Here is a 22349-nt window from a genome sequence, read left to right as displayed (position 1 = left end):
TGTTATTTATGTAATCAAAAAGGACATTATGCAAAAGAGTGTCCTGCAAGAAGAAAAATACATGAAAAATAGATAATATAGAACAATTACTAGAAAAAATTGACCAAAGCAAATTATCTCTTCAGAATTAGATGATGAATATAATAGTGATACTTCAATAGACACAATAAGTAGTTCAAATAGTAACCATGATTGTCAAGGAGAACTTTGTAATTGCAACAATAAAATAAACGTTTTAACAGAATATAAACAAGTATTAGAACAAATAGAACTAAGTACAAGATTCTACTCCATTCAAGGGCATCCGCTATTGTTGCAAGTAAGTAATAATTAATTAATTAATTAGTTAATTTTTTAGGAAAAAAGTGTCCGTTATAACACCTTTGTTCTCCCTTGGACAGAAAAGGAAGGAAAAATTCCATTTTCCATCCATTTGCATTTGGAATTAACGGGTACTTCTCATCAATGGAGGATGATAATGGAAGAGGGATCTCCGAGGAGAAACGGCCGCCGCAGGGGGCATCTTATACTTATTGGGTCAGGGAAGCCACGGCGGATGCAGCGCCTCTCCCTCTTCCTAAGAAACTCTCCCAAAATGATATAGTTTCTTCGCAATCTCAGTCCCCCACTCTGGGTTCCGTTTGGAATCGGGTATGTTTATTTGTTTTTTTGTGGTTAATTTGGAGACAATTTGAGTAGATTCATTCACCCAAAATCTCTTCTTTATTAACATATTTGTTGTTTTTTATTTTCATTCTTTGATTTGTATGCATCTGCAGGCTGGAACTTGGGAAGAGAAAAGCCTTAATAAATGGGCAACTGATAGGATAAAGGTCTGTACCTCCACAAACCAGTAAGCCATATTTTTTAAAGATTTCCTTTTTATGATTATTAACTACATCTCGATGGGTATTGGGTGGGTTGGGTTTTTTCCTTCTAATTTTTCGGTATTGCAGGAGCTGCTTGTGTCAGCTGGCACCTTGGAGTTCTCCAGTGGCAAGGCAGAAATAGCTGAAGTTTCCAAATGTTTTGGTGATGTCAGTTCTTGTTACTATCGTTTCAGATATCTTATAGTTGACAATTTGATAACATATATTTGGTTATGCTGTGCTGGTCTCTGTATTCTAGTTATCTTGTTTGTGTGCTATTGCTTGTGAATTTATTCATTGTGGGGAGACTCAAGTCCTTGTTCTATTACAAGATATCAATTGGTTTCTCCAGTGAACTATTTATTACTTATCTAAAAAGATAAAAGCAATTCCATGGCAAACATATTCTCATTTAACTCTAGGCATTTCAGCATTGGATTACCTCAATATTCTTAGCATGTTGTCATCCTTCACTAATCTGTGGATTACCTCAATATTCTTGGCATATTCTCATTTTAGCTCTTTGTGATTTTGGAATATGTTCTCAACTTGGTAGCTCATATAAATATTTGGGTGACCAGGCATTTTTGGTGACTGTCAGGAACAAGAAAAGAGTTGGTTATAATTATGAGTTGACATTGAAAATCAAAGGTAACTTAATGTAGTTTAGCATAGTTTCCCATTTACCTTAACATATAATCTTCAACATTTATATTAGGATGTGTTAATTGAAATAGGGGAGTGGACTGTCAAAGAGGAGAAAAAGATGGTCAAGGCTCACATTGATGTCCCTGAGTTTTCTTTTGGTGAACTAGAAGACTTGCAGGTGAGTTGTCTATATCCATTTGAAACTGTCTTGTCTACACTTTGACTATGGCTTTCCTTATGACAACCCCCCTCCCCAGAAAAAAAAACCCAAACCTACAACAAAGAACCCAGAAAATAAATTTTTCTTCTCCATTTTCTCTTTTAGAATCAATACATTCTTTCTCAAAGAATGGGATTTTTTTTTCTGAAGAAGATTATTAAAAAAAATGAGCAAAGAAAATTTTATTGAAATGTAACCAGGAATAGTACACTTAAAAGATTTGGCACATTTGAGTTATAGGTGGGTGAAGGTAGAGATGTATCAATAATAACTTGGATGGAATTGTTAAGAAGCATTTAGCACCAATGTACCTTTATTCGTTTTAGTTGATAAATAGTTCTACCAATCTAGCAAAGTCAATGTGTCATAATATGGTGATAAAGTGATAAAAGGCTTAAGCGCATCAAATTTTCATGATTTCCATTATCTCATAAATCATTACTGATTGTTCTTTGGATGAAAAATGGCCTTCTGTTTGAAGGATGCACCTACTGATTGAGGATATATTTTCTCCAAAATAGATAGCATTTGCTTTATCCGTTATTTTGAACAACCAAATGGTTAGTTTGTCAATTTAAGTACTATAAGTTTCATTTCATTATTACCTATAAATGCATATAATTTAATAATCTTATTAAATTTATATTTCGATACTATGCAAATGAGATAATATAACTCATTATGTGAGAATCAAATATTAGAAACTGAATTTTTTTTAGCTCTTGAACTTTTCAAGATTTGAATATTGAGTTGTTATTCTTAAATTGCCTTATTGAGTTCATGAGTTTTGGATTAAGGATATTAAGAATTTATTTAATGAAAGAAAACAAAAGAAAGTGAAAATTTGTTAATTGATAAATTAAAAAAGTAGCATTGCTTGATAGACCAACCGTGAAAATAACCGAGTTTGGAATTGGGCAATAATTTCAATAGCAAAAAAGTACAACTTTTTAAACAATCATTGACATATTTTATTTTATTTTTATCTTTGAGTAAGACTTTGATGAATTTAAATTTTATGGACATTAGCACATATTTGAAGGAATAGGGGCTCAATACACAAAATCTAAAAAGTTAAGGGGAACAAAACAATTCCTCTGATTTCAATTTTTCTTGATGATGATTTGTTTTCCTTAATTTATTTGGCACTGTTGTAGTCGCCATCAATATAGGTGTTGTACAGATAACACTAGGGGCTTAAATGTTATTTGATTAAACAACGCTTAGGCATGGTTTTAACATTACGTAACAACTCTTAAGTGTGGTTTTAATGTTATGGTAATGGCTCATGAATAAGCCTCTCTGATTGGATATCCTTTTTGTATTTCTCTACCCACAAAACTCCCAATTTTACAATAAATTTGTCTAAGTAACTTAATTTATTATGATATAATACAATACTATCCATGATAAGATAAATGGCATATGTATTGTTCTTTAAGGTGTCTAAAATAACAAATGAACTAGGTTGTTTTTAGCAGTGTTTGGAGCTCTCCTTTTGGTTGGTTAATTACATAAATGAAAGTGAACTTAGATAGGCTTGATTAGAAACAAGTAGAAAGCCTATATTTAGCACAAAATATATTTTGGGTTGGTGTTTGTTATATCTTGTATCATGATCAAATACTTAGAACTCTGTCATATCCTGCTGTTACTATAGGACATTCTGCTTAATTTTTGTTTTAATATTTTTCTTTTGGGTGGTTTGTTTGACATTTACATTGTAGCAATGGTCCTTTTTGTTTGACATTTCTAATTCTAGTTGTGGTTAAGGGAGCACTATATTCAATATGCTTATTGAAGACAATGAAAATTGTTTCTGTGGTCCCTTTTAAGCGTAGAAATTGCTTTTAAGGTTGATTAAATATGTTTGGGTCATAAAATTTCAAAATAGCTTTTTTCTTCTCAAAATTCAGTTTCAAATAGAAACGATATAAAGGTTTTATCTTTTTCTTCCTTTTAGTCCTTAGTCTTTCCCTTTAAATGAAATATTATATTTGTGGTCAACTAAATATTCCATCTTCTAATTTTCTTTAGCATATTCCAGCATGTTCTTGTAGTCAAAAGAGAGATCCTTTTCTTATTCCTATAGTACCTTTGCCTCACCCTATCTGAAGCCCAAATGCTCACTCTCTAGCTCCATCCTCTTCCTTGAAACCAATCTTCATACATGTTGCTTCTTCTATGATTGGCATCCTTTCCAACTCCTCTTCCTCCTCCTCCATCTCATCCATCTCACCTGCCTACCTTTGCCATCAATTTAACCTACATGTCAACATATTACAAACGCATATCAGAGGCTTCAATCCATAAAGTATGATAGCTCCTGCCAACAATCAATTACATAATCACATAGTCCCATACAAATGGCCCCCGCTAACAATCAATTACATGCCACCACCCACATCAATGTTTTGACCTGTATACCAATTTCCTTAGCATTGCAACGTAATGCGAAAAGGTTTGCTTAAATTAAAGTTTTTAGTTCTGTTAGGGACTCTTTTATGAAGTTTATTTTATAATTTGGTTGAATTACAATTTAGTCTCTAATCTCTATATATTATCATTATTATTGTCAGGCCATGTATTTTGACAATTACATTAATTGGTTTTGAGGTTTGGTTTGTCTATTAGCAGTTCTCTCTGTCCAATTTACGAATAGAGTGAATTGCTATCTAGTCTTTGGGTGTTGTTACTATTCATGAGACAAGTCCTTGTATTTTGAATCATGATTCTTGATTTGGTCTTGTATTTTGAAATTACATTCAACTAAATAGTTTCCTCCAACAAATTTAAAAGTCATGGTTTCATATTTGTCTCTCTTCCATTCTTCATTCTACCTCTCTCCCCCCTCTTCTCTCTCTCTCTCGTGCGCACTCACGCACATTTGCTCACTCCATTTCTTTCTCTCCATCTCTCTTCTTTTTATACTTCCATCTCTCTCTCTCTCTCTCTCATGTTTGCTAGATCCCAAAGTGGAGATAGGCATAAGCATGGAGATATCTCAATGGAATCAAACCTAAGGACTAGTTATGTACTTTCAAAATATAGTGACCAACTTGTGAATAATGCTAATTCTCAAGATCTAAATAATAATTTCACTAAGCAATAAGCAATAATGTCAAATTGTGAATTTTTTAGAGATAAGTGCCTGAAATTGTCAAAATACATGAAAGTTGTAATGATGAAAATACTTGGGACTAGATAGTAATTAATCTTACTAATTTCTTTGCATTCATTTTGATAGATTTGGTCGGTTACTTATTGTTTGTTTTTTGTTGATTTTGATTTTAGATGTTGGGATGAGGTTGATAAATTTAATTTATCAGCCTAAGAGAAATCGAGAGAGAAATGGGAAGAGACAATGTGTGTGTGTGGGAGAGAGAGAGGGATAAATGGATAAATTTAGTATGAATAATTGAGTAAATCATACCGAAATATTTAGGATTAATAAAAGGCTAAATAGTAACTCATCCTACTAAAAAATTAATCATAGAGATCCACTAATGGAGTTTCAAAATGGAGAGACTAATTGCGAATAGTGGAAATACCAAAAGAACAAATAGTAATTCTCCCTCTTGTATCACATTTTAATTCCAACCTTGTCTCTATCTCAAAATATTTCAATATGATATTATGTTGGTTCAATTTCTTTATGGTCCATGTAGCTTTAAGTATCAGTTTTGTCTAGGGGTGAGCAATCGGTTGGTTCGGTTCAAAAAACCGAACTACATTTTTTGGAGAACCAAACCAAACTAAATATAAGAACTAACCGAACTGAAATAAATTGGTTCGGCTGGTTTGGTCACTCAAAAACTGATTACCAAATGCGTGACAAATCTCAACTAATATTCCAATAAAAAATTGCAAATGTTCAAGCAAATTTCCAAATATATATAATAAATCTTTATATTCCAAGCTAATTAACCCAAGAACAACAATTAGCAAAAGAAACAACAAATCCAGATTGCATACCCCTAGGAAACAGAAACAACAAAAAATTAAAAACAACAATTAATATAAAAAAAAAGCAGAAACCGAGATTGAATATCAAATCCCTTCAAACAACAAACCCGGGATCAATGAAATGGAGAATAGGATTTCGAAGGCTCGATGCAGCTGCGAATAGGACTTCATGCTCGTGTGGACTTGAGTCGCACCACCATCGAGTGACTTCAAGTCGACGACATAGGCCATCGAGTTGATACATCTATGACTCAATGATAGAGACTCAATGGTCTGCAACTCGACGATAGTGGCGCAATGAAATGGAGAATAGGACTTGCATGTGTCGCGTGGATGTGGTTGTGGGTCTGGCTGTATGGAGGTGGTTGTCAGCAGTGGTCATTGCTAGCATAGGCTTGTTTTGGAACTTGGAAGAAAAAGAAGAATATGGTGAATATTTTTAATTTTTAGTTTTGGGAATTAGGGTTGGGGCAAAGGTTTTAATTTTATGGTTTGGGTGAATCAGGGGCTGGGTTTGATTTTATTTTATTTTTTGTTTGGGTGAATGATGGGTGGATTTAAGAGAGAAGTTTTTATTTTTTGGTTTTATTGGTTTTTCGGTTCTTTAAACCAAATAAACTGAACTGAACCAAAAACCGAAATTCTCAAAACTTACTAACTGAACTGGACATGCTAATTAATGAAACTGAATTGCTTTGGTTCATTTTTTTCGGTTATAACTGAAACTGCGCACCCCCTAGTTCTGTTTAGCATCAGATAGGAATAATTCTCATCTTCTTTGTCAAGCTTGCTGCTGCCTCCTTATTTCTCTATAGTTTTCCCTCTTTATATTTCATTGTATGTCATTAAGAGTAATGCCACCTCCTTTGAGCACTTACAACTATGTTCCTATAGGTAGGCTTCTTGTTACTTTCTTCTTTTTATTGTGACACTATGTCTAGAACAGAACTATGAATGATGTTGGACATGCCTACCAAATCTACATTTTGGGGTTTTTTGAAGTTTGGAATGATTTGGAATTTGTTTACAGCTAAGGTTTGGGAATAAGTTTTAAGTGGTAGAATTAGATGAGTATAAACTATAAAGAGGATTATAAGTGGTAAGCCTAGTTGTAATGCTGAATATTGGTAAAGCTCTGTGTGCAGTAATGCGTGAACAAGTAGTATAATTGGGTCTCAGCTCTATACTAAACTTAGACATCAGACACCTTGGTTCCATGGGAGTTATAGGGCAGCTTGAAGCATAACAGCTGGTACTTTATTTGCTGAATACTAAAAATTGACTTTAAAATTTCAAACCTTACACAAGGTATTTAAAGCTGTTATAAGTTATAGAAAATAAATATGTTAATATAGGAAGTAAATATTGATAGATGGGTCAGTTGCTTAATCTTAGGGATTGTATAATCATAGACTTGATTTTCCTTCCTTTTTAGATACCGTCTCTCATGTATAAATAGGTTGTAATCTCTATTGTGAAATACAACAAACATTATATTTCTACATGGTATCAGAGCCATTCTCGTAGAGATTTTTTCTTTTCTCTCGTCAAGTTTTAAAATTTTTTTTTTGGAGACTTAGGGCTCCGTTCATTTGGGTTGTCCATAAAGGGTAATATTTGGATCTCACCATCGCTGGAGTCGCCACATCGTTCCCTTGTCAGATCTGAGGTTTGTTTGCCGTTCGGGTTTTGTTCACGGGTACTGTTCACGCCGGGTACTGTTTTCTGATTCTGTGTTTCTTTTGTTGCTATCGTTTTGGGTTGGTTGTCCTTATGGCTAAAGTTAAAACCACCACCGTAACTGATGTGATTCCTATGATGACTAAAATCACGGAACACAAATTGAATGGATCTTCAGATCAGGGAATTTTGATATCTGCAGATGAGTATGCACAATTCATCCAATACCAAGCATCTCTAAAATCCTCTAATTCCTCCTCTATCACTGCAATTGCCGAGTCAGGTAACTCTACTGCATGTCTTGTGTCTTCATCCTCCAAATAGGTTATTGATTCTGGTGCTACCGATCATATGTCAGGTAATTCTACCCTTTTGTCCAATCTTGAGTCTCATACATCGCCTTCTTATGTTACTCTTGTTGATGGCACTAAATCTTCTGTCATGGGTTCTGGTCATGTCAACTTAACCCCTTCTCTTTCTGTATCTTCTGTGTTATGTCTCCCTAAGTTCGCATTTAATTTGCTTTTCGTTAGTAAACTCACTCGTGCATTGAATTGTTGTGTCTCGTTCTTTTCTTTCCTGATCACTGTATTTTTCAGGATCTTTCGACGAAGCAGATTATTGGTAGAGGGAGTGAGTAAGAGGGTCTTTACGTCTTGGATCAGCAACTACCTCGATCTCCTCGATCTCTGGTATGCTCCACGCGTTTAACACCTTTTGATGTTCATTGTCGTTTGGGGCATCCTTCTCTCTCGGCTTTGAAGAAGTTATATCCACAGTTTCATTCTTTGTCTATTCTAGATTATGAGTCTTGTCAATTTGCCAAACATCATCGTTTATCTACACTGTCTCGAGTCAATAAACGGGCTTCGTCCCCCTTTGAGATAGTCCATTCAGATGTTTGGGGTCCTTGTCCTGTTGTGTCTAAGTCTGACTTTAAGTATTTTGTTACTTTTGTTGATGATTTCTCTCGTACTACTTGGTTATTTTTAATGAAGAGTCGTTCAGAATTATTTTCTATTTTTTGTGCATTTTATGCTGAAATCCAAACCCAATTCAATACTTCCATCCGTGTATTGCAAAGTGATAATGCTAAAGAGTATCTCTCTGGGGAATTTTAATCTTATTTGTTACAAAAAGGGATTCTTCATCAGTCCTCTTGTGTTGCCACTCCTTCACAAAATGGAGTTGCTGAAAGAAAAAATCGGCATCTTCTTGAAGTAGCCAGAGCCCTCTTATTCCAAATGAAGGTACCTAAATGTTTTTGGGCTGATGTTGTATACACTGCTTGTTTTTTGATCAATCGCATGCCTTCTTCCATCCTTCATGGTGATATCCCTTATAACATTTTGTTTCCCACTAAATCTTTGTTTCCTATTGAGCCACGTATCTTTGGTTGTACTTGTTTTGTTTGTGATGTTCGTCCACATGTTACTAAATTGGATCCCAAATCACTCAAATGTGTCTTCCTTGGCTACTCTCGACGTCAGAAAGGGTATCGTTGTTTTTCTCCTGATCTGAATCGGTATCTTGTGTCTGTGGATGTAACATTCTTTGAGTCCACTCCGTTTTTTCCGCCATATCTGTTTATAATACCCTGGAGGAGGAAGATGACATCTTGTTATACACTTTTCGCTCTTTGTCTCCTCAGACTACTCTTACACCTTTCGCTCATGTGTCAGGTCGCCCTCCCATCTTTCATGTGTATTCCAGACGCTTAGAGGACTTTGACTCCGTTCCGCTACCCGCTTCTTCGTCGATTGATCCTGCTCCCACTGATCCTTCACTATCTGATTTGGATTTGCCCATTGCTCTTCGCAAAGGTAAACGTACTTGCACTTATCCTATTTCATCTTGTGTCTCTTATAATCAATTATCCTCCTCTTTTCGTTGTTTTGTCACTGCTTTAGATTCTATTTCAATTCCCAAAACTGTTATTGAGGCTTTGTCCCATCCTGGTTGGCGTGCTGCAATGGAAGGGGAAATGATGGCCCTTGACACTAATGGTACTTGGGAGTTGATGTCCTTGGCCCCAGGAAAGCAGGTTATTGGGTGCAAATGGGTGTTTGCAGTGAAAGTAAACCCTGATGGATCTATTGCTCGCATCAAGGCCCGTTTAGTGGCCAAAGGTTATGCACAAACTTATGGAGTTGACTATTCTGATACATTCTCCCCAGTTGCCAAGCTCGCATCTGTCCGATTATTTATTTCCTTGGCGGCTATTCATGATTGGCCTTTGCATCAACTAGATATTAAAAATGCTTTTCTTCATGGTGATCTTCAGGAGGAAGTTTATATTGAGCAACTACTTGGTTTTGTTGCTCAGGGGGGAGTCAGGTAAGGTTTGTAGACTTCGAAAATCCCTTTATGGCTTGAAACAGAGTCCTCGGGCATGGTTTGACAGGTTTAGTGAGGTGGTCTAACAGTTTGGAATGAAGATGAGTAAGTGTGATCACTCAGTGTTTTATAGAAATTCTGATACTGGAGTAATTCTACTTGTAGTATATGTGGATGATATCGTTATTATAGGAAGTAACATTGCTGGTATCACATCCCTAAAAGAATTTCTTAAAAAATAGTTTCATACAAAGGATTTGGGTTCCTTGAAATATTTCTTGGGAATCGAAGTTGTGTGGTGTAAGAAAGGCATCTTCTTATCTCAAAGAAAATATGTTCTTGATTTGTTGGTAGAAAAAGGAAAATTGGGTGCTAAGCCTTGCAGTGCCCCAATGACTCCTAACCTTTAACTTACCACAGAAGACAGTGAGCCATTTGCAGATCCTGGAAGGTATAGAAGATTAGTCGGCAAGTTGAATTATTTGATGGTAACTCGTCCTAATATTGCATATTCAGTGAGTGTGGTAAGTCAGTTTATGTCCTCTCTTACTGTTGCCCAGTGGGATGCTCTAGGACAAATTCTTTATTACCTTAAAGGGGCCCCAGGGCGAGGCCTATTCTATGGTAACCATGGGCACTCAAATATTGAATGCTTTTCTGATGCTGATTGGGCAGGCTCGAAAGTTGATAGGAGGTCAACTACTGGGTATTGTGTTTTTGTGGGAGGTAACTTGGTCTCATAGAAAAGTAAAAAGCAAAATGTGGTCTCCCGTTCTAGTGCTGAATCTGAATATCGAACCATGACACAAGCCGTTTGTGAAATCTTGTGGGTACTTCAACTCTTGGAAGAAGTTGGGTTCACAAATTTGGTGCCTGCTAAGTTGTGGTGTGATAATCAAGCAGCTATCCACATTGCCTCCAATTCAGTATTTCACGAGAGGACTAAACACATCGAGAGTGATTGTCATTTTGTTCGTGAAAAGGTCCAACAAAAGATAATATCAACAGGACATATCCGAACTGGAGAACAACTAGGAGATATTTTCACTAAAACTCTAAATGGGACTCGAGTTGATTATATATGTAACAAGTTGGGCATGATTAACATTTATGATTCAACTTGAGGGGGAGTGTTATAAGTTATAGAAAATAAATATGTTAATATAGGAAGTAAATATTGATAGATGGGTCAGTCCCTTAATTTTAGGGATTGTATAATCATAGGCTTGATTTTCCTTCCTTTTTAGATACCGTCTCTCATGTATAAATAGGTTGTAATCTCTATTGTGAAATATAACAAACATTATCTTTCTACAAAAACAAACTAATCCTAAACCTTGAGGGCATTGGGTCCCTCAGAACTAGTTCTTAATCCTCATCCTTTTAGGATATGAACTCCCAAGTAAAACTTAAAAATATACCATGACTCTAATCCAGTAAGGACTTATTAAAAATCTTAGATAATCTCAACATGTTTTTCAACCAGCTATAGTTTAGGATTTTTCTATTGTTTGTGCCGCGGAAATAGCCTCTCTGCAAAGCAAGCTAAGGCTGTACGTTATCCTGTATCAAAGCTGACAAGTGTGAGGTGTTTTGGGCACCGATTCACCCTTATTTTTTCCTTTTCTTTTCTTTTCTTTCTTTTCTTTCTTTCTCCTTTTAGAACTAAAGCATTTACTGAAGAGAAAACAATAGTATAAAAGATTAATATGACAAATATGAGGGTGTAGATAACGGATAGATTAAATCGATAACAAACAAAATATATTTATCTATTATCTTATCTCAACATCTTATCTTATCTTAAGAGTTTATTATTTAAGATTTTTAATAAGTCCTTACTGTTGTTAGAGGTTGAAGACTCTCATTTACAGGTATGAGGTATTAAGAGCTCCCTCTAATGAACTCCTTTCCACTGTTGTTAGAACTTTATGATTCTCAATTCAAATCTATTTTCCAATAAATCAATTCGAATCTATAGGGTGAATATTAAATGTGTATGAATCTTACGATTTTTTATTTGAATTTTATGATTCTTGATTTGATTTTATATCCTAGCAATTCAAATCTATAGGATACATGAATTGTGACTAAATAAAAAAAATTGATAGTGAATAAGATGAATCAAAGAATTTTTCACCCAATACAATTAATTAACTAAAAGAGTTTGTTAGCCCTTATATTTTCAAAATTTAAGACCTTATTCATTTTGCTATAAAGAAGTGTATGTAAAACTTTTTCTTAGCTATTTTTCTTCCACCAACCATTCTTTTCCTCTCCTTGTCTTTTTTTTTCCCAGTTAATTTACTTAATTAATTATAATTGTTATAGCAGTTCATATTTATAATATTCTAATATGCTATCTTTTTTACTATTTAATTATTTGATTAAATTTAAATGAGAGTTTCGGTATATGTATAATGATAACTATTGTCTATAATTCCAGAGTTTATAATTTATAACAAAAAACTATACAACATAATGCATACATATTATTCTATTATGAAGAATATTTCTAATTAAATAAATAATTATCCTATATTTATGAAAATATGTTATTATGATATATTTTTACTTGTTTAAAATATGTTATTATGATATATTTTTACTTATTTTTAGAACATACATTATTTTTAATTGATTTTTGGAAGTCTTAGCAAATTTTATGATTCGATTTGGTTCTCGATTCTCAATTCATGAAATGAAGATTTCGATTTTCGATTCGAATCTCGATATGAAAATTATGTTCCTTTCCTATTAACCATCTTGTGACGCGATCCGTGACTTGGGACCATAACAATTTGGTATCAGAGTCGGTCACAATGGTATGAACCTCTAGCATATATAAGGGGTTATCATTATTCAATAAAATAAGCAAAATTTATTTTTAAAATTGTGAGATTTAAGACTCCCTCGTTAACAAGTCTAAGGTGTTAAAGAGCTTCCTCTAATGGACTCTTTTTCTATCAATCCTTTCGTGATGCGATCTGCGATCTAAGATCGTAACATCTTGATATCAGAGTCAGTCGTCATGGGTGATTCAACAAATTTACAAGAGAAGTTAAATTTCTTCATACAACGATCATATTTGAATGATTTAGCTCACCAAATCTTTGAATTAGTTCACATCGACGAATCAGAACCAAGATATATCGAGTAGTAGCCAATAAAATTTTGATCAATAAGTGAATGAGAGAATAGAAGTACCCATGGTGCTCCAAAATGCCGAAGTTACTTTTCCTCGTGTGATAAAAAGGGATATAGTGTTGTTGTGTTTGGTCTAAACACACGAGTTTGCAAAGCATTAGTTAATTGACAAGGTTGTTCTGAATATGAAATTATATGGGAAATCAATTATCTTCAGGCCACATATTCTAGCTTTGAGCTTGAGGACAAGCTCTTTTTCAAGAAGAGGAGTGATGTTATGGATAATGGATAGACTGAATCCATAACAAATAGATTCTATTTATCTATTTTTATCTCTAGTATCTTGTCTTATTTTATTCGTTTGTTATTAGATTTTAGGAGTTTTTTTATCTAGTAATTACTTTTAACATTTAATAATATAAGCAAAATTTATTATTAAAATTGTGAGATTTAAAACTTTCTCATTAAAGAGTTTGAGGTATTAATAGCTCCCTCTAATGAAACTCTTTTTATCAAACATTCTGTAATGCGATCCGTGACTCGGGACTGTAAATTAAAGACAAACGCCTAAATATGTGGCCAACTATCGAATACATGAATGCACAGGAGAGTACTCATTGTGAAAAGTTTTAGATAGGGGAGAATGTGATGTCACGTAGAAGTATTCAAAATCCTGAACTGAAGAAGGGAAAGGGGGAGGAAACAGAACAGGAAGAAAAGAAAAAGAACAAGAAAGAAATAGGGATTGAGAGAAAGAAGGAATTGTTGTATTATTGAATTCTTGACTATTGAAATCAGGTACAATGATATTATCCAACATTCTCACAGCTCTTTTTCTCTTTTATTATTAGTATATGATTGTTTGGACACATGCACAATATGGAATGCAGAAGTCAGCAAACAAGAAGTATATCTATATGATTACAAGGCAAGAAGTGAAAAAAAAAAAATCAACTAATGATTAATGGCTCAGATCTTTTTAGAGTAGTCCTAAATTGGGTAGCATGGAGGAAAATGATCATTATAGTCTTAAGCAGTTCAGAAGATCTTTTAGAGTTGTATTGTTTTTTCACTTAAAAACAAACATGTAATACTAGCACATTAAACCATTGGAAAATTGTTGAATCCAACCTGTTGTCTGTGTGTATAAAGTATAAAGTTAACATAGTTTTGCATCTTTATGTTCTTTGTATTGCAGCTGGAAGTGCGGATTAGTGATGAGAAGGATCTTTCACAGCAAGATAGGCTGCGGATTAGTGAGGATTTGAAACTTTTTCTGCAGCCTGTCCGGGAAAAATTGCTTCAGTTTGAAGGGGAACTCAAAGATCGGTAGTTAGTGAGGCCAGCACAGGCAATTTCCTCGGGAACCTTAGCATGTGATAGTGGATTGTAACACAATTTATTCCTAGTTGTTAGCAACTGATTTATTTTACAATACTTGTATGGACCATGAGGTCAAGAAGGCAAAAATGCTTTCTTGGTTAGGACTAATATTGATGAATTTTGGGGTCCCAATTGAATTGGACGGCACATTGTATGATTGCATTTGGGTTTTTGAGTTTTGGAAATGGATTGGAACTGTCACTGTTGTTGTTGTTAGAGGTTTAGGGGTAACTGCAGAAACTCTTAAAATTTCTAAAATAGATTAGTGGGAAAATTTCCTTTTCCTGCAAAGCAAATTTCAAAACAAAGTCCCTAACTATACTTCTGGAAAACCCAAAAATTCGTTATTATTATACAATTTATTGAAGTCGTTGAATGTCCACTGAAAAATTAAAATCTAAAATCAGTAATTCTGATCTGAACAGAGCCATCAACAAAATATTGCAACTCTATCCAGATTATAATTCAGCCCACTCGGGAGTACTTCGGATTCCCGATCAACATTCGGAAGCTCGCAGAGAAAATCGGTAGCAGAAAAACTACTGAAAACAGAAACGGCCTACAATCAGAAAAGTCGCAAGAAGGCCAAAAACCGTTATCCGCATGCACTAGAGAGTTCTTAGAAAAGAAACTCAGCCGGTATGGATGAAGAGATGATTTTCTAGAGACAACCAAAGATTAGTTCAAGAAATCTATTCCGGCAACAGGCAGGAGTATTAGGTGTAGTCTCCAATTGGAAATCACCTGACGACATGAAGGGGTTGATATGGTGCTCTTCTTAGTTTCGACGCCAATTTCCCCATTCTTCTATGCTAAATTTGGAGGCTTTGAGCTATCCATTAAACAAAGCACTAACAACAGATCCCTTGAAACAAATCTTGCCATTCACGCAACTTGCACATCTAACCAACCATACACAAACCACACAGAGATGCCGAGGTTGAAACATTTACATATTTGGAAAGAAAAAAAAAAAATAAACATGTTTTTCCGCCTTTGAGGGTGGAGGCAGCCGAATAAAACAGTTGGGCGAAGTTTGAAAAGGAAACAGACGACACTCGTTTCCAAGGGAGAAACCGTCAATATGCAAATGCTCAATTTCTTAACAAGTCATTGAAAATCCACTAAAAAAATAAAATCTAAAACTAGAAACCGTGATATGATTTATCTCTTTGTGTGCACTTTGTTTCCACGGGAGAAAGTGCTCCATAAGTGACCTTTTAAATTTAAATAATTTGAAAATTATGGATTGTTTTCCCTATAATTTGAATGGTTAATGGCTAAGAAAATTTTGGAGTTATAATTGTTTTTATCCTATTGTTATTTATTAGGAGTGTGCCTTTGAAAGTTAATTCCGAATTGAAATTCAGTTTCTTAAATTTTTTGGAATCGGAATTAGAATTAAATTTTGATATAGTTTTGATATGATTTTTTATATTTTCGGTTCTGATTCGATTCTAATATCGATTCTTTTTCAATTTTATTATCGATTTTAATTTCAATACAAAGAATTTAAATTTAAACAAAATAATTAAATATTTTTAATATAATATTAATATTATTTATATCAAATTAACAAGTTTTACCAATAAAATTTCAAAATAATATTAAATATCAATAATATTATATAACATTTCCATTTAAAATATATAAAAATACTAAATAATCAAACATAATATAATCTCTCTATTATAATTTTTAAACCCTTAAAAGAAAATTTAAAAAAATAACAAAATTTTTAATAGAACTTTTAAAAACTTTATTATAATGTTTTCACAAAAAATAAACTCCAATCAAATGAGTTTTTATCTTTCCTCTGCTATGTTATAAATATATTTAATTTTTTATAATAAAACTATGTAATTTAAAATAAAATTTCGTGATATCTAAAATTATATAGTTTAGCTAATAATATATTTTTTTAAATAATCACAATTAATTTAATTTAATTTTATCAAATTATATTTTATTATTATATAATCCAGTTAGTAATTATATATATATAATAATTGATTAATAACTAATAGGTACAATAATTTTATATTGTTATTATATATATATATATATATATATATTAATAAAATTATTTTAGTAATTTATATTTTAATAGTATAATTCTATTAATATATATATATAATTTATTTAAATAGAATAAATTATAATTAACTAATTGATGTTACATAATAATCGCTCAAAATAAATCATAACTGTCATTACAAAATAGGGTCACTTGACAAAAATTTTATGAATAGGAAATGCAGTTTAGCCCAGAAAAGAAAGACCCGGGCATCTTAATACCCGTTTCATCCTCAAAAACCCGTCCTTCCCACGACAGAGCGAGTTTTGGCACAAAATTACCATTATCAAGCACAATCCAGTATATTCTCATTACGCCTGTAATCGCGGGAAACTAATCTATTAGCTGGCAATGTTCCATATCAAGCACTCAGCCACATCACCATCGGATTATCAAAAAATGTCATATTTATCTCCACCTTCTTACAGTATAAAAGGAGAAGGATCAGAAAGGTAAAGGTACGCTATTCTCTAATAATACTCAAATTCTTAGCGATTCGTTGCATTCTCTTTATTATTCGATATACTGACTTGAGCGTCGGAGTGGCTACCGTGGGCACCCACTACCACCTCACTTTTTCTTCCTTGCAGGTTCTAGCCAATCACAGTGCAACGCCATTCCAATCATGTCATCAATTTAATCTTTGCAACATCATTTGGTTCCTTTGTTGGGAGTCCATTGAATCCTTTTCAATTCATTTGACTTACATCCGGTCTCCTACTCATTCTCTTGAAGTCTCTTTCCTTTCACTCTCCAAATGGCCGGTAGTTCGTAGGCTGTTATTAATATTGCTACCAACGAGGGTGTCATCGCTTCTTTTACTCCTGACAATAGACAAAACATGCCTCCTATGGTCAATGAAGCAGATCTCAATAATTTAAACAACGAATAGTACTCCATTACATCCAAAGGTTGTAGGCTACCCTCAGGCAGTATAAGGCTCGAGAGGAGGTATTAAACATGGCTCCTAGAAGAAAGGAGGAAGTTGTAGACACCTCAAGAGCTCGAATAGAAGCTGTTAGGAAATTCAGAGATTTACTGCAACCTAAACACGCAGCGAAAAAATAAAAATCTCTATTTTCCTTCCCGGGATCCGTGTGCTTCATTTAATTTGAAAGGAAGGATAAGCTACTAACCTGTTAGACTTCGACGAAAAGATACAATCTCGGACTCAAGGTGCTGCTTTTCAACAAACACCCGCTATGGTATCCACACGAACGTCTCTTATCCTTCTGGAGTGCTAGCTCACACTGATGGATAAGCTATGTGCTTTTCGATCTGCAGCTCAAAACTTTTTTTCCCAAAAAACCGTCCCCCCACTATTCGCAGCAGGAGTTATATATGTTTTAAGTCTTTCAGTTTTTCCACAACTCTTTTCGTGAAAGAGTTGTGTTCGTAACTAACTATCACAATCTCACAGATACTCAAATATCTTATGTGATAGAGTTGTGTTCATAACCAACTACCACAATCTCACTGATACTCAAATATCTTATGTGATAGAGTCCTTTATCTGTGTAACCTTTTACAACTAGCTCGTCTTCCAAACTTCCACAAACTAGGAATGCATCCTTAGTCCTTCTAAGGTACTTTAGGATATCCTTAATAGCTGTCCAGTGACTTTCACCGGGATCTGCCTGATATCTGCTCGTTGTGCTCAAGGCATATGAGACGTCTAGTCTAGTACATAACATGGCATACATGATAGATCCAATAGCAGAAGCATAAGGAATCTTATTCATCCATTCTCGCTCATCAGATGTCATAGGACATTAATTCTTGCTGAGATGAATACCATGAGACATAGGCAAGAATCCTCTTTTGGAATCTTGCATGCTGAACATTTTCAGCACCTTGTCAATATAAGTACTTTGACTCAGACCGATTATCCTCTTGGATCTATCCCTATAGATCTTAACACCAAGGATATATGCAGCCTCACCTAAGTCCTTCATTGAAAAAGAATTCCCTAACCAAGTCTTAACCTCCCACTAACCATCTTGTAAACACAAGGTTCATCTTCATCCTTGATGAATCCAAAGTCCCTGACTGTCTCATCAAAATGAAGATTCCAGCTCCGAGAAGCTTGCTTCAATCCATAAATGGATCTTTGAAGCTTGCAAATCTTTTCAGAATTCTCAGGGATTACAAAACCCTCAAGTTGTGTCATATACACATCCTCGAGCAAGTTTCCATTAAGGAAAGCTGTTTTGACATCCATTTTCCATATCTCGTAATCATAGTATGCAGCAATGGCAATGAGAATTATAATCGACTTGAGCATTGCAACTGGCGAAAAGGTCTCATCATAGTCTATATAATGACCCGGAAACCGGACCGCTACCGGCGCTAGGATCCAGATCGGCTTAAGGCCGCCGGGACCCGTAGCAAGCCTAACATACATCCTGTATACTTGTTAAATCCCATACATGATCAAACATATACATAATAATTTAAACTTTTTCCTTTCATTTACCAAGCTTAACCTGTGCATACACAACTCATAATCATAAATAACAAACCCCACACTGGAGCCCTCATCAAATGCTCCAATGGGGTAACATATCATACATAAGCTTGGTTTACATAAGACATCAATAAAACATTTTACAGATCATGTGCAAAAGGGATTAACCAACATACTAGGGTCAAGCACAACTCTAAACCTCAATAATCATCATTACACTACGTTACAATTCTATACTTTACATTACATCATTTTCATGTCCACATCTAGCTATTATATAAAACATGACTTCTTATTCTTGCTGACCTCCTGATTCTATCCCAAACCTGCAACCTGGGGGTTTAAGGGAATGGGGTGAGCTACTAGAGCCCAGTGAGCAGAATAGTAAAACATTATAATTAAAGTTCATGCTTTCATGAAATGCATCACATCACAGACAAATCACTTTAAGGATGAACTTGTCACCAATAGCCCTCTACATTTCCATTAGTGCCAGAACGTAGAATGGGTCCTGGTCTTTCTCTTACATAACATATCATAACATTCCAATGTGCCAGGGACGTAGAATGGGTCTTCCTGGACTTTCTCTTACATAGTGCCAGGGACGTAGAATGGGTCTTCCTGGACTTCCATACCGTGTCATCATCATATCATATCATACCATACAAGGGCTAATGGATCACTCAATGTTCATCCACATCAACAACATAATATGCAATGCAACATATTCGTGAATTCTAATGCAAACAACCTAATATATCTCATGGCATTCATGATGCATGAATCATGCTAAAATATTTATTATTTGCTTCGAAACATAAAGAGTCATTCTACTCACCTCAGGCTAGCTCTGACAAGACACTGAAGCAACTATCTCATTGCTGGGGTCCTCAGTTCCTCGGGTCCGAACCTACACAGATGGACTCAAATGAGGGACCAAACAAACATGAACATGACTCTAAACTACTCCCCAAAAACCCCCTAAAACACCTTAAAACAATCATTGAAATCATGCAAAGGAAGGCTAAACAGGGCACTTTCGGCGGCAGGTTCGGCGGCCGAAAGTCCCTCCAGAGCCGAAACTCAGTCACTTTCGGCGGCACCTTCGGCGGCCGAAAGTCCCTTCCAGAGACAAAACTCATGCATGTTCGGCGGCACCTTCGGCAGCCGAATCTCCCCTCCAGAGCCGAAAGTCCACTTTCAGGGGCAGGGTTCGGCAGCCAAAGGCTGGCCACCACAGGCAGGTTCGGCGGCTGAAAGTCCTTCGGCTGCCGAACCTGAGTTCTTCCAAAGGGCAGAACTTAGCCTCCACATGCACATTTTGCCTCCCAAACCATTCAAACATGCATTTACCTATTCTACAACAAGCATACACAAGCAAATAAGCATTTAGGGGTCTCAAACTATCCTAAACCCCAACACAAACACATAAAGCAACTCAAACATCAACATTAACCCTAACATGCAATCAACTAACTTACACATGCATTTCTACCCCATAAACTTCATAAAACTTGTTTAAAACATGCAAGAAAGGTAGGATCTAGGCTTACCTCTTGAAGATCGAGAGGAAAGACGATCCTAACTTGGAGATGGGAGAAATCTAGCTCCTTGGGCTGCCGAACCTGAGTTCTTCCAAAGGGCAGAACTCAGCCTCCACATGCACATTTTGCCTCCCAAACCATTCAAACATGCATTTACCTATTCTACAACAAGCATACACAAGCAAATAAGCATTTAGGGGTCTCAAACTATCCTAAACCCCAACACAAACACATAAAGCAACTCAAACATCATACATTACCCATAAACTCAACATTAACCCTAACATGCAATCAACTAACTTACACATGCATTTCTACCCCATAAACTTCATAAAACTTGTTTAAAATATGCAAGAAAGGTAGGATCTAGGCTTACCTCTTGAAGATCGAGAGGAAAGACGATCCTAACTTGGAGATGGGAGAAATCTAGCTCCTTGGATGTAATACCCGGCTAGATTCCGGCATTGGAATCCCTACCTTCCGGCGGAATCTCCGTTGGAATATGGAATTCTAATGATGCCAGAGTCTTCTAGAGGGGTAAATTGTGTTTTCTAAAATATTTTCACATGATTTTATGGTTTTAAATGGAAAAAGAATTGAGTTTTGAAAAGAAAAGACCAAGGAGGCATTTGCCAGGTTCGGCCGCCGAACATGGAAAGGTTTTGGGAGCGCTTTTGGCCTCCGAAAGCTTTGTTTGAACGAGCCAAGGTTCGGCCGCCGAACCTCAAGTTCGGCCGCCGAACCTCAAGTTCGGCCGCCGAACATGCATGAGTTTAGGGGGCACGTTAGGCTGCCGAAGGTCTTCGACCAGGTCACCTATAAAGAGCCCTCAGATCGGAAATGGGTGAGTTTTCTCCCCATTCTCAAGCTCAGGTGAGTTTTTTGTCCTCCCTTGGCCGTTTCATGTTTTTCTTTACTTCCTTCATGTCCTTATGAGTTTCATGGTTGTTTTGAAGAGTTTTCAAGCTAGATCTAAGTTTTGGGAGCTTGGAGACCTAAGGAGTAGTTTCCTCCCATCTCCAAGTTAGGGATCACACCAACCCTCGATCTCCAAGAGGTAAGTGTAGATCTTTGCTTTCCTTTAGGTTTTAATGAAGTTTTCAGAGGTTTTAATGGTTAAGTATGGGTAGATATGCATGTTTAGGTTTATGTGGGTTTTATGCCCAATGTATGTTATGTGATGTTTGTGTTGAGGAGTTTATGTTAGTTTATGCTCCTTTATGCATGTGGGAGAGAGTATGCATGATTGGGAGAGAGCAAGTGAGGTTTTGAGTAATTTTGATGGTTTTGGCTTATGTGGGTCATAAGCTCTTTATGTATGCTTTATGATGTTCTTTGTTGGAGTTTAAGCTTGTTTAAGCTCCTTTTTGCATGGCTATGGGTTTATGCATGTTTTAGTAAGGTTGGGTGCTTGTTTTGGGGTGTTTGGAAGGTTTGGGAGGCTTGAATGCATGAGAAGCTGAGTTCTGCCCTTCTGGGAAGAACTCAGGTTCGGCTGCCGAAAGTAGCTTCGGCCGCCGAACCTGCCTTTGGATGCATGGATTGGCCGCCTAACCTTGCCCCCGAAAGTTGAGTTTTGGCTTGAAAGCAGACTTTCGGCCGCCGAAGGAAGGTTCGGCCCCCGAAAGTGCCTGACTTTCGTCTCTGGAGAGGGACTTTCAGCCGCCGAAGGTGCCACCGAAAGTGCCCGAGTTTCGTCTCTGGAGAGAGGGTTCGGCCGCCGAAGGTGCCACCGAAAGTGCCCTGTCCAGCCGTTTCAAGGTTGTTTTCTATGCATGTGTAAGTGATGTTTAGAGGGGTTTTTGGGTAGTTGTTTATGAGTTGTTAGAGTGTGTTTGGCACCTCATTCGAGTCCACCTGTGTAGGATCAGACCCGAGGGGGCCATCAGTGTTAGCAGTTGCAGAGTCAGTCCAGCGTCTGCTAGAGGTGAGTAGAACTAAACTTAATTTTTTATTTTATGAAATCAAATGCCTAAAGCATGTTCATGCATCATGTTTATATGTAATAGGT

General features: G+C 35.7%; 1 protein-coding gene across 1 annotated transcript; it reads left to right on the top strand.

Moving 5' to 3' along the window:
- The first annotated feature begins 282 nt into the window (after positions 1-282).
- LOC110607154 lies at positions 283-14451 on the top strand. The gene is made up of 7 exons (XM_021746237.2): positions 283-319; positions 402-651; positions 780-833; positions 957-1037; positions 1451-1520; positions 1607-1695; positions 14066-14451. Exons 2-7 carry the CDS (start codon positions 466-468, stop codon positions 14198-14200), a joined length of 615 nt encoding a protein of 204 aa, XP_021601929.1. The 5' UTR covers positions 283-319; positions 402-465; the 3' UTR covers positions 14201-14451.
- The last annotated feature ends 7898 nt before the right edge of the window (positions 14452-22349 follow it).

The sequence above is a fragment of the Manihot esculenta genome, chromosome 18 (assembly GCF_001659605.2).
Source record: "Manihot esculenta cultivar AM560-2 chromosome 18, M.esculenta_v8, whole genome shotgun sequence".
Taxonomy (NCBI): Eukaryota; Viridiplantae; Streptophyta; class Magnoliopsida; order Malpighiales; family Euphorbiaceae; genus Manihot; species Manihot esculenta.
This window is presented reverse-complemented; position numbering and strand designations above follow the sequence as displayed.